Source organism: Mus musculus, chromosome 8 (assembly GCF_000001635.26).
Source record: "Mus musculus strain C57BL/6J chromosome 8, GRCm38.p6 C57BL/6J".
NCBI lineage: Eukaryota > Metazoa > Chordata > Mammalia > Rodentia > Muridae > Mus > Mus musculus.
Window position 1 is genome coordinate 3,914,647 of NC_000074.6, and position 12,509 is coordinate 3,927,155.

The following is a 12,509-nucleotide window of genomic DNA, read 5'->3' on the forward strand; positions in this document are numbered from 1 at the left end:
CGAAGTTTTCCTTCTTGTAGCCTCTGTAGGGCTGGATTAATAGAAAGATCGTATTTAGATTTGGGTTTGACATAGAATATCTTGTTTTCTCCATCTATGGTGATTGAAAGTTTTGCTTGTTACAGTCGTCTGGGCTGATATCTGTGGTCTCTCAGAGTTTGTAATACATCTGTCCATGCTTTTCTAGCTTTTTAGATTTTCTGTTGAGAAGTAGGGCATAATTCTACTAGGTTTGCCTTTACATGTTTTTGTTGTTGTTGTTGGTTTTTTTTGTGCCTTTTCCTCTTTTAGCTTTTAATATTCTTCCCTCTGTACATTTAGTGTTTTGATTATTATCTCTTGGGAAGACTTTCTTTTCTGGTCCAACATATTTGGTCTTCTGTATGTTTCTTGTACCTTTATAGGCATCACCTTCTTTAGGTTAGGTATTTTTTCCTAAGAATTCTGAGCTGGAAATCTCCCTCTTCTATTCCTATTGTTCTTAGGTTTGGTCTCTTTATAGGTTCCTTGATTTCCTGAACATTTTGTGTCAGGACCTTTTTAGATATAACATTTTTTAAATGCCATATTAGTTTCTTCTATCTTATCTTCTATGCCTGATATCCTTTTCCATCTCTTGTATTCTGTTAGTGATACTTCTGTCTGTAGGTTCTGTTAACTTACCTAGATTTTCCATTTCCAGTATTCCATCAGTTTGTATTTCATTTATTCGTCTATTTCTATTTTCACATCTTAAACACATTCCTTTATCTGTTTGCCTCCCTTACTCTCACCACTGATTTGTTTAAGGTTTTTTTTTTTTGTATTTCTTCTTTAAAGGTCTCTATTATCTTCATAAGATTGGATTTAAGGTAATTTTCATGTGCTTCAGCTGTGTTAAAAAAATTCAGTGCTTTCTGTAGGAGGATAGCTCTGGTGGTGATGTATTGCCTTGGATATTGTTGACTGTGTTCATATGCTGGCCTCTAGTCATCTGGGTTTTGGTTATTATATGTTTAGGTGATCATTGCTGACTTTATCTTTGTTGGATGTTTTTTCCCACTGCTTTTGGTTTCCTTTCTGGTCTTCTGGTTTGAGTAACCTATGGTTCTGATGACCAATAAGTCTTCAGGTCTAGTAGTGTGTCTCCATCAGTGGTTTGGTGCCCTATGTGAACTAACCTCTGAAATTCTGGGGTTCTGGGAACTGGCATGCCCTCTGAGGTTCCAGGTAACTGAAGTTTTTGTTTTGTTTTGTTTTGTTTTGTTTTGTTTTGTTTTGTTTCCTAATGCCAGTGTGGTCTTTGGTAGATCAGGAGACTTTTGGAGTTCCTAGTACCAATGTGGCCTCCAGTAGAGACAGAATTTTTAGGTGGAGTTGTGGGACCAGATATTAAGTCCAGAGGAGAGTGGAAATACAGATGTTAAGATGAAGAAGCAACGACAAGAAGTTGAGATGTTCAGCTGAGATAAAAGGCATTAGGAAAGGAATGTGCAAAAAGGTATTCACACACATCTTTTTAAAATTTATATTAAGACTAAAGATGAAAAGTAAATATTGGCTTTCTTTTTAAAAAAACAAATAAAGCAAAAGTTGTTTGGAAAAGTGGTTGTGTGTTGTATTTTCTTTATTAAATATGTTTCCACTGATGCATGACTGTTATGGGAGTGTCCAACTATTTCTTACTGTATTGATGCCTTCTCTTTAGGAAGGAATTCATGACTGGTACAAAATTTGACCAAAAATCCACAGCTGGTGAGGCCATACACCTGGAGGAAACTTAGTACTGCTGTTTTCATAAATGGTCATATTGACAAGCTACATTCTAAATATGGCTTTCAACAATCTTAAGGGACTGGTCATAGATATTTCAGTGAATGCAGCCACGGCCACAGCCACAACCAAAGCCACAAACAGTCACAGCCAAAGGCCTGAACAGATTGTGTCAGATGCTGGAAAACCAACTTTATGGATAGTTTCTGGGAAAATTATGGAGTTTGCTAATAGGGATCTTAAAGAAGGGTCTCAGTGACTTCTGCCCCAGCCATAGTAATAAAAAATAAATCGTGGTACCTGTGTATGTGCATGCGCATGCACGCGCGCGTGCACACACACAAACACACACACACACACACACACCCCACAGATCAATGGAATAGAATAGAATACTGTCTAATAGAAGGAAAAGACATTCTCTTCTGAGGAGAAATCTTGGAGCTCTCAGTATCCACCATGATATCTCCAAGATAGGAACCAGCTGATTATACATATACATATGTGTGTATGTATATATGTTATATATAATATATTATATATAACATGTACAATGTGTGTGTATGTGTGTTTATACCCCACATAAGTTCAAATGCACACAGAAGCCATAAAAGGGTGATAGATTCCCTGGAGCTGGAGTTTCATCAGGTACGATTGCTGAGAGCTATGCTCCTCTAGGAGAGCAATGAGTGCATTCTTAACTGCTGAGCCGTTTCTCCAGCACCTGAGCTGAAATATTTGTGTGATGATGCCTGGAAGTCATAGATGGAGAAGAAGAATGATCTTCATGCTTTAGTTTGCATGATGAGCTACAGAGGCCAGGGAAGGTTCCTAGCCAAAAGTTTTCAGGCAGGTTGATGTAAGTGAACAGATAGAATGAAAGTATACAGAGATAGGATCAAGTCTTAGGGGACTAGGCAGATAGGACTTGATGTGATGGTTAGCTTTAGTTGCCAGTTTGACACAACCTAGAAGAATATACCTCAATAAGGTCTATTTTGGGCGAGGTTGCAGAAATATCCATGGGGGGGGTCATTGTCTTAAGTCAATTGAACAGAAACCCATCCTAATATGGCAGCACCATTCTCTGGAGTTGGGCGACTGTATTGCAGTAGAAAAATTAGGCATGCATGCAACTTATTCTCTCTGCTTTTGGATGTAATATCATGAGCTGATTCAAGTTCCTTCCTTGATATTCCTGCAGGGATGAGCTACAATCTAGAATTGTAAGTCAAATAATCCATTTCTCTTCCAACTTGCATTTTGTCAGGACTTTATTACAGCAACAGTAAACTAGACTACCTGACAATAGACAAATGGCTGGGGAGATGCTTAGTGGATAAGAGTGCTGATGTGCAAGAAAGAGGGCCTGACCTTGAAGCCCTAGTAATTGTTAGAGGCCAGACATGGCCACATGTGACTGTAACTTCATTTAGGAGGTGAGTGGAGACAGAAAAATGTTGGATCTTTCAGATCACCAGCCTTGCTAAAAAAATAATGAACTCCAACTCCTGTCTCAAGGGAGTAAAGAGCTATCAAAGAGAACACCAATGTCTTCTTCTGACCTTTGAGTGTATGTGTCTCAGCAAGGAAGATGGAGTAGGTTAATGGAAAACACCCAGATTCTGAAAGCATCCTACATCAGGTAACTGCACTGAAGTGGGGGGACAACAGTGAGCCCTAAGCCCAGAGAAACCTGAAAGCAAAAGGACAATAGTGAGTCCCTTTGTGATAGTCAGCCTGACACAGCGTATAGTCACCTGGGAAGAGGCTCAATGGTGTATTGCCTGCATTGGGTTGGCCAGTGAGCATGTCTGTGGGGGCTTGTCTTATTGAAGTTAACAGAGGTGGGAACATCTAGCCAACTATGAATGGCACCATTTCCTAGGCAGGGGTCCTAAACTATAGGAATAGGAAAATGGAACTGAGAATAAGCAAATGTGTGCGTTAGCTTGCACATACTTCTGTCTCCTCCTGGCTGTTGATGTGATGTGACCAATTGTCTTAAGTTCCTGCCATCCTGACCTCCCTGCTCTCATCTGGAATGTAAGGTAAAATAAACCCCTTTCTGCCTTAGTTGTTTTTGGTTAGAGAGTTTTATCACATCAACAGAAATGAAACTATGATAAATGCAGAGGATGAAAAATCTGATAAAAAGAAGAATCCCAGAGCCTTTTTCACGATCCTGAGGCCAACAGGCAGGAAGAAGGAGCTGGCACGAAAGTGAGGCACATCCATGTGCCTGGCAGAATGGCATGAAGGTAGGAGCGGAGATGAGCTAGCCTTCAGTGCATGGGGTTGCAGACTTCTTGCAGATCCAGAACTTTTTGAGTTCACATTTAGAGTCATTCCAGCCATCCCCAGCAAATTCGACACAGTCTTCCTCACCGATGTTGTTAGGCTCCCCTCTATTCCAATATTTCTGGAATCTGGAAAGTCAGCCAGAAAAACGTTAGTCTGCTCCAGTGGCATGCTGTGAACCATGCCATATTTTTAGCTTTCTGAAACTCAATGTCTTTACCTCCTTCCAGAATGCATATTGTAGATGGGCCTTCCTCTGGAGATGGGGGCATGCCTGGGTCTGCTGGCTTTGGAAAATGACTCTTGTTATATCCTACATTGAAGGAGTGGTGTGGGTTTTTCTATTTTATTTTATTTTATTTTATTTTATTTTATTTTATTTTATTTTATTTTATTTTATTTTATTTTTGTGGTGTAAACCAATCAATCTGGATTTTGCCTTCCTTACTGGGTTCTTGCATTCTGGTCCACAATACATCTGCCACATGCCAAGCATGTGTAAGACAATTAGGGATCAGAAAGTTAAAATGGTAAACTAATAGATGCCAAGCCAGTCTCTCCTGTTCTTATGCATGGACAACAAAGTAAAGGTTCTTTCCCACAGTGTGTCCTTCCTTTTTATTCTGATTTGTTGTGGTTCTTCCCCATGTTCTCTGTGTTGTGCTGTGGGATCGGTGAACATCCATATAAACTCCCTTTAAGCTACTGTTGTCCTCTTCCCCTTCTTTACATTTCCTTCCCTACCTGCTTTTCTCTTTCTCTCTCCCCCTTCCTTCCTGTGTAGCTCAGGCTGTCTCAGAACCCATTTTGTAGCTGAAGATAACATTGAACTGATTCTTCTCCCTCTACCTTCCAACTGCTGGTGTTATAGGCATGGACCACCATATCAGACTATGCAATGGGGGGATCAAACCTTATGCTACTTAATGAACATATTTATATCCCCAACCCAATAATATATCTTTCAATGTTAATAGTCCCCTTACCCTGTGGCCTTACTTTATTTTGTATTTTCTACTAATAGCCTACATTAAAATTAACACCCCTCAGGGGGAAGTTTTTCTTGTTGCTTTGATGGTGGGATTTGCTGATATTCTATCTGTGCATGGGTAGGAAAACTTCCTTCCATCAGCTAATATGGGTGGCTCTTATTTCTAAGAGGTGAGGAAGAAGAGGATGAGACTCACAGGTAGCTATCAGAACATCAGAGACCTGTCTGGACTACACTACTGGTTGTTCACTGGATCTACCTGGATGACAGAGTAGAACCATCTACCCAGAGCCACGTGGCCTCCTTCTTCAGGTCTGACAGGCCCATCCAGGTTGGTCCTTTAGCCTTAGAAGTCTGCTGCAGGAAGGTCTGGAGGTAAAGAGGAGGACAGTCAGGGGAGAGTTTCCTACTTTCAGCTTGTCTCCCCAACCTCAGGCAGAAACTTCTACTTACAACATTATCTTTTCCCCTTATGCTATATCAGGCCATGAGTACTCATGTGTGCTTAGATGGTGTCAGCTATTTTTACATCTGTAGCCTATGGCAGTACATTCACTTGGCATAGGGTGGTACCTAGCTGCATGGACATGACGGTACATGCCTTTAATCTCAGAAACCCACAGGATTTCTGTGAGTTCCAGGCCAGATAGAACTAGAGTGAGACCCTGTCTGAAAGATAGCAACACACACACACACACACACACACACACACACACACACACACACACACGCACACACACGAATTACACAGCTGTTCATCCCTCCCCAATTCTGCTAATGTTGCTGGATGGCTCTTAAGAATTCTGAGTCTATAGAATGAGTCTATAGAATTTCCTCATGGCTGGCTTTAATGTGATAGAAGCAAATGATGCTAATTCATGGTTACCTAAGAAACATACCCTTTCTTTTCAGTTCTTCAGTGGCATCCCATTATAAACTTGAAGCTGTTCATGGTGAGAATATTTACACCAGGAGAATTACATATCATATCAGGTTATGCGTGTATGCATGCTTATCTATGTATATGTCTTATGGATATTAATATGCCTGTACATAGAGGTCAAAGGACAATTTATAGGGGTTGGTTCTCTGAACCATGTAGGTTCAGAGGATAAATTGTCAGGCTTGGCAGCAAGCGCCTTCATCTACTGAGCCATCTCACCCCATTCCTCTTTATCTTTGGATTTGAACTCAAGGTCTTCAAGCTTGTGAAGCAGACCCATGTCAGGACTTCATTTTTTCTTATAATTATGTCTACTTCTATGTCTGGATGGGCATATGCCACAGTGCAGGTATGTCTGTCAGAGGGCATCTTAAAGAGTTGATTCTCTCCTATTACCACGGGGGTCCTAGGAATTGAACTCAGGGTGTGAGGCTTAGAGGCAAGCACTTTGTCTGCTGTGCTATTTAATTAGCAGGCACACCAAGACTTTTATCTCTCCAAGAGGAGATGGCTAAATAGTGACCAGTACAAAGATGATATCTACTGCATTTTAGGTGTCCCCAAAGCACTCACAAATGTTCTATCTAAAGGGCTCAGGACCCCCGTCTCTTCTTTTCCTCACATAACTCTGGCAAATTATCTTAAGCTTATGTGATCAGGAGCCAGGTGCACAGACCAGACAAGGATGGAGTCCCACTAAATGTACCTGCTCTTCATCACTATTGATGATGACTAGTTGAGCCTTCACTTCTTTGCAAGCTGTGACGGCGTCATTCCAGTTCCGCTGGGACTTGGAGAAGAAGTAACAATTTCCTAGGAGGAATGTCCAGTCCCAGGGGCAGAGTCGACACAGGCGGACTGTTGGGGAAGTGGGTTAGGATGCCTGTGATCTTGTGCCTGATTAGCCTTCAAACTCTCCTGAGTCAGGGCCCTCCCTTGACACAGCATCCTGGGGAACCATTTCTTTTCTGCTTTCTACATCCCTTTGAAACTCTAGGGGAACTCAGGAAGACTCCTGAGTCCTAGCTCTTCTTTCTTTAGTTTGGAAGGAGTAGGGGTTAAAGTTCAGAACAGAGGATAGAAGATGAGCTTATGGTGTTTGTGAACACTGAGTTCCTGAAGTGTGCACAACTATGCACACTCAGTGTTCATTGTGCACAGCCCCTGTTAATATTGAGTGCCTGCTGTTTGCAGAACTCCTATAAATACCAATTGCTATCCTTGCTGCTACATTATAGGCCCAATTTAGAGAGGGAACTGAAGATCAAAGATGTCTGAAAACTCAAAGAATTTGACCCAAAGTAATGGCTGCCTGAGGCTCCTGAGGCCTCTGGTTTCTGTTCACTCACAGAGTTCAGTCTTCATCTGTACCAGCTGTTGGTAGATCTTCTCCTGCTTAGAATCATCCTTTACCGGGAAGCTGGAGATCTTGGAAACTGGACCAAGAAAAAAAGATGGGGAACTGCAGCTGAGTACACTGACTTGAACTACATCCCCAGGGACATGTCATTTCTCTTTTGAGATGGAGCTCACCCTGTTGTCGGAACATCTCAAACTCCTAGGCAAAAGGATACAACATCCCTTGGCCTCCTGAGGAGCTTGGATTTCAGGCAAGTACCACAACCCAGGATCAGGGACAGTTTTTTCCTATAAAGATTCAGAGACCTAACACCCAGGAATCTTGCCTCCACTTCCTCTCCTGTGTGGTGAGAACAGAGGCCAGTAGACTGACTTAACTGAGAGCCAAACATGTGCATGTTACCTCTGAATATTGAGTTCCTACTCTGTGCATAACTTCAAGAACACTGTGTGATGACTCTGTGCACAATCCCTGTGATCACTGACTGCCTACTATGTGTACAAATTCAGTGAAAATTGAGTCCCTACTGTGTTCACAGCACAATTGATGTTAATATGATTGTATCTAGAATGACAACCAAGAGACACACCTTAGGGCAGGGCTATGAGGGTATTTCTAGGAAAGATTAACAGGGTAAGGAACACCTGCCAGTGATGGCAGGGCTGCTGTTGTCTGTCCATCTTCCCATCTACCCTATTGCTGTCTCTGGTGCATCTATTCTCTGCTGATGTTGATCCTTACACCTTCAGATTTTCATTGTGGCCTGATGATCTGTGCTTTCCAGGAATCCTCCAGGCCCCAGATCAGGACTCTGTGGCATCCAGACTCAAGGACTGGGCATCTACTATGTTCTCATCCTCTGCAGCATGTAGACAGCTACTGTGGACTTGTTAGACCATATTGTGTAAACTAATCTAGTAGAGCCTTTTGATAAATATTCATTCTATAGAATTTGTTCTCTCAGAGAACCTAACCAATACAGGCTTTGTAAATGTTGAGTGCCTAGTGTATATATGGACCCTATGAACACATAGTACCTACTGTGTGCATGGCCCTGTGAATACTGAGTACCTAATGTATGCATGGTGCTTATAAACACCAAGTATCTAATGTGTGTATGGTCCCTATCAACACTGAATGCCTACTGGGTGCCTCTGTAAACATCAAGTGTTGTCCTTGCTGCCACTTGTGGCCTCAATTCACAGATGAAGAAACTGAGGCATAAATAAGTCAAATGACTCAAGAAAATTGACCCCTATAGTGTCTGGAGGCCTCAGAACCTCTGGTTTTTTATCACTCACGAAGTTCAGCCTTCAGCTGCATCAGTTGCTCAGAGATCTTCTCTTGTATGGACTCATTCTGCCCCTGGAAGATGGGAATCCTGGACACTGTGCCAAGAAAAATGGAGAAAAAAGTAAAGAACTGCCATTATTAAATAGCTACTGTGTGCCATTGCCTATCCCTGGGAGATCTCATGTCATATTTTTTGAACCACACTATGACACAGCTTGTTACAAATTCAGGCACAAATAAACATCCCCTTTCCAGTTCCCCAGTGGCTAGGACTGCAGGCAGAGGTTGCCACCCCAGTTTATGGGATGGTTTCTGATTGATGCCATGTTTACTTTCCTGGAGACTGGGAGAGTCAACATTCAGAAGGGATCTAATCCTGGAGCTGGGGTTGGGGGTTAGAATGAGCCCACACTTGAATGAATACCTATGTTCCTTTTCTCTTCAAATCTTCAGGCCCTCCAGAGTGAAGGTCCTCCCTTGACACAACACACTGGAGAACTACTCCCTACTCTGCCTCCTAAATCCCTCCTCAACCCCAGGAAAGCCCAGGAGTTCCTGTCCACTCCTCTGATAGGTGAAATAGAGAGAGAGTTCAGAATAGGAGTCAAGACATTGAATTGAATATCTACTCTGTGTACAGCACTGTGAACATTGAGTTTACTCTGTACATATGACCACTGTGAACATTAGACGTTGAAGGTATGTATGCATGGTCCTTTGGAGCACTGAGTGCCTACACTGTGAACAACCCCTGGGGATGTGAGTTCTTTTGCATGTACAGTCCCTGTAAGGAGCAAATATCATCCTTGCTGTTACTTTGTGTTTTCAATTTACAGATGAGGAAACCAAGGCTCAAAGAGGTCTGATGGCTCAAAACTGGCCCCTACAGACCCAGCAGCTTGGACTGCTGCTTTCTCACTCACAGAGTTCAGTTTTCAGCTGCATCAGTTGCTCAGTGATCTTCGCCTGCATGGACTCATTCTTCCCTTGGGAGATGGGGATCCTGGACGCTGTGTCAAGAAAAACAAAGTGCCATTATTAAATATCTACCATGTATCACTGGTCTCCAAAAAAAAAAGCATTTATTTATTGTATGTGGGACCAGGGGGCATACATGTTTGTGTGAATGGAGGTCAGAGGAAGACTTGTAGGAGTTCTCCTCCTGCCAGGTGAGTTCAAGGGATTGAATTCAGGTCATTAGGCTTGGAAGCAAGCACTTTTGTCTGCTAAGCTATCTCACCGGCTCATGTGTTATTTTACTTTTTAGATAAATTTCAGTTGGCATCTATGCTTCTATCAAACTCCTGCACATAAGTGGTTATCCCTCCCTTACCTTCCCCAGTAGCTCAGACTACAGGTGGGTGCTGCCATTCCAGCATCTAGGACAGTTTCTGATTGATGTTTTGTTTTATCTCCTTTGAAGACTGGGAAACAGAACACTGAGAAGAGCATCTAATCCCAGGAGAGGCAGGTCAGGATAAACCCACCCTTACATGATTATGTTTGTTGTCTACTTAACCTCAGGCCCTCCAGAGTGACACAGCATCCTAGGGAAACATTCCCTTATTCACTTCCCAACACCTCCCACCCACAACCTGAACCTGCTGGAGTCCCCAGTATTATCCTCTTGACTGGGAGAATTTGATGCCTAGCAATCAGAACAAAACCCAAGAGAACTATTCAATTGAGTACTGACTGTGTATGTGAGGCCTGTGAATATTACATGTGTTTATGGCCCCAATGAATATGTAGTATCTGCTGCATGCACAGTACATGTTGTGTGCCAAGTATGTGCATGTCTTCTGGGAACATTGAATGTCTACTGTGTATATGATCCTTGTGGATATTGAGTACTTACTATGAACATAGCCCCTGAAGACACTCAGAACCTACTGTGTAACAACTCATATTGATACCAAGTACCATTTTTTGTTGTTGTTAATCTTGTGGTATGAATTCACAGACTTGAGAAAATTGAGGCTCTAAGAGATCTGACAATTTAGGAAAATTGACCCCTTTCCCTAGAGCCTTCCTGAGTCCATGATACTTCCGAGTATTGGTCACTCACTAAGCTCATCTGTCAGCTGGGTCAGTTCCTGGAGGATCTTCTCTTGTTCCTTCTGCCTCTCGGTATTTGGGGTTTTGGAGACTGTGAGGAAGGGGAAAAATAATTTCATTATTAAATACTTCCTGTGTGTCAAGTCCTGCACTCAGATACACTGTCAACTTTTCTTTCTTTCTTTCTTTCTTTCTTTCTTTCTTTCTTTCTTTTTTTTTTTAAAGATAGGTCTCATTATGTTGTCAAGGCTTCTCTCATATTCTTTGGCACAAATTATCATTGTGCCTCAGCTTCCCCAGTAGCTGGGACTATAGGCACATGGCAGTACTCCAGAGTCTGAGGCAGTTGCTCATTAATATCTTCCTTAATTCTGTTTGAAGATTAGAAAACCTGCCACTCAGAAGATGCTGAGCCATAAGGAGAAATGAATCCAGGATCCACCCATGCTTCTTTTTCTCATTCTGTCCTATACCAGAGTCAGGGACGTCCTTTAAAGATATGCCATCCACCTGCACTGTCCATTTCCCTCCCAGACCTAAAATGGCCCTAGGTGAAGGTCCTGCAAGAGCTAAGCCCTTCATTGTGCCTGACCTTGGAAAAGAATGATCAGCAGGAGCCCAGCCAAGAACAGGAAGGAGAGCAGCTGCAGGACCAAGGGGACTTGGCTGTGTCCCGAGCATCCTTCCAGGGAAAAAGTGGACTTTTTAGTAGCCTGGTTCCAGAACAGCGTCCCCCTCCCACCTGGCATGTGAATCTAGACTCAGATTCTACCTCCCCATGGGCCATGGTTTTGTTCCCTGGCCTCAATCTTCTCAAAGCTTCTGATTTTCTGCTCCATCCTCCATCTACCCACACCCTCAGTTCCCTACCCCAGCTTCTACTTCCCCAAGACTCTTAATTCCTTGCATCACCCTCCATTTTCCAGGACCCTCAATTCCCTGTCCCAACTTCCACAGTATCATAGCCCAAGTTTTCGTGTCCTACCATCCCCTTTCCCATGGACCATGATTTCCTTCCCTAGCCTCCTCCTTCCACAACCTGTGATGTCTCCCCTAGCCATCTACCCCAGCCTTCCCGTAGCGCTCCATTCCTTGTCCCGCCTCTATCTTCCCAAGAAGAGGAAGTTCAGAGTCCTAGCCTTCAACTCCCGAAAACCCACTTTGAGGAAAAGACCCATTTTTTTCTCAGCCCCCCACCATGTTGTACCTGCCAAACACTTGATTCCAGAATTTGGTCGTAGTCTGGAGCTTTTAATAGAATACCTGCTGCCGCTGACCATCAACTCATCATCGTCTGAGGGAAGAGAGCACCAGTCAAGCACCAGTCAGCTGGGCGGGCTCACCTCTGAGCAGAACCCTCTGACTTCCCTCACCATGCTCCCAGAACCCAGCCCAGCCTCACCCATGGAGCTAAGAGGCTGCATCTTGGCTTCTGTGGAGTCACTCATGGTTGCCGCTGTCCCCTGGTGCATGGGAATGCTGGAGACTACAGCTTTTATCCCCTGAAGTTCTCTAAATGTCCTTTCACTCCGGAAGGGGAAAAAGGAAGCCCATGTATTGCGGAAGAGCCTAGGGGAGGGGCTGCACCTTTGACACAGCCTATCTTTTGCCAGATATATCAAGACTTAGTTTTTTGTTTGTTTGTTTGTTTGTTTTTTAAGGAAGGGTATTGAATTTTGGAATTTTGTAGCAGGAAGAACTGGTGTGTTCATAGTGTGACCAAATTATGGGTGCCATTTCAAAGCCAATACAATAAATCTACTTTGTTATGCCCTTTTCACCTATGCTGAATGTAGGAGAGCGATATTTTC

At 42.9% G+C, this 12,509-nt stretch overlaps 1 protein-coding gene across 5 annotated transcripts; it reads right to left on the bottom strand.

The window, feature by feature from the left end:
- Positions 1-3,008: 3,008 nt before the first annotated feature.
- Positions 3,009-12,195, bottom strand: Cd209b (CD209b antigen). Of its 5 annotated transcripts, XM_006508870.3 has the most exons (11): positions 12,101-12,192; positions 11,906-11,992; positions 11,291-11,380; positions 10,709-10,789; positions 9,564-9,650; positions 8,649-8,735; positions 7,337-7,423; positions 6,694-6,845; positions 5,304-5,413; positions 4,274-4,340; positions 4,068-4,181 (listed from the first exon to the last, which is right to left on the bottom strand). In XM_006508870.3, exons 1-11 carry the CDS (start codon positions 12,168-12,170, stop codon positions 4,161-4,163), a joined length of 939 nt encoding a protein of 312 aa, XP_006508933.1. In that variant the 5' UTR covers positions 12,171-12,192; the 3' UTR covers positions 4,068-4,160. The 5 variants fall into 5 exon arrangements, 4 of the variants coding, with proteins under 4 accessions (NP_001274140.1, NP_081248.4, NP_001032889.3 ...); NM_001287211.1 differs by lacking the exon at positions 11,291-11,380 and having other exon boundaries at positions 3,009-4,181; positions 4,274-4,336; positions 12,101-12,195; NM_026972.5 differs by lacking the exon at positions 4,274-4,340 and having other exon boundaries at positions 3,009-4,181; positions 12,101-12,195.
- Positions 12,196-12,509: the final 314 nt, after the last annotated feature.

Coding starts and splice junctions, on each gene's coding strand:
- Cd209b (NM_026972.5), bottom strand. CDS start 12,146: ATGAGTGACTCCACAGAAGCCAAGATGCAGCCTCTTAGCTCCATGG. Junction 10,790..11,290: donor GCTGATCATTCTTTTCCAAG/GTCAGGCACAAT, acceptor CCTTCCTCACAG/TCTCCAAAACCCCAAATACC. Junction 4,182..5,303: donor GGTTCTACTCTGTCATCCAG/GTAGATCCAGTG, acceptor CTGACTTTCCAG/ATTCCAGAAATATTGGAATA.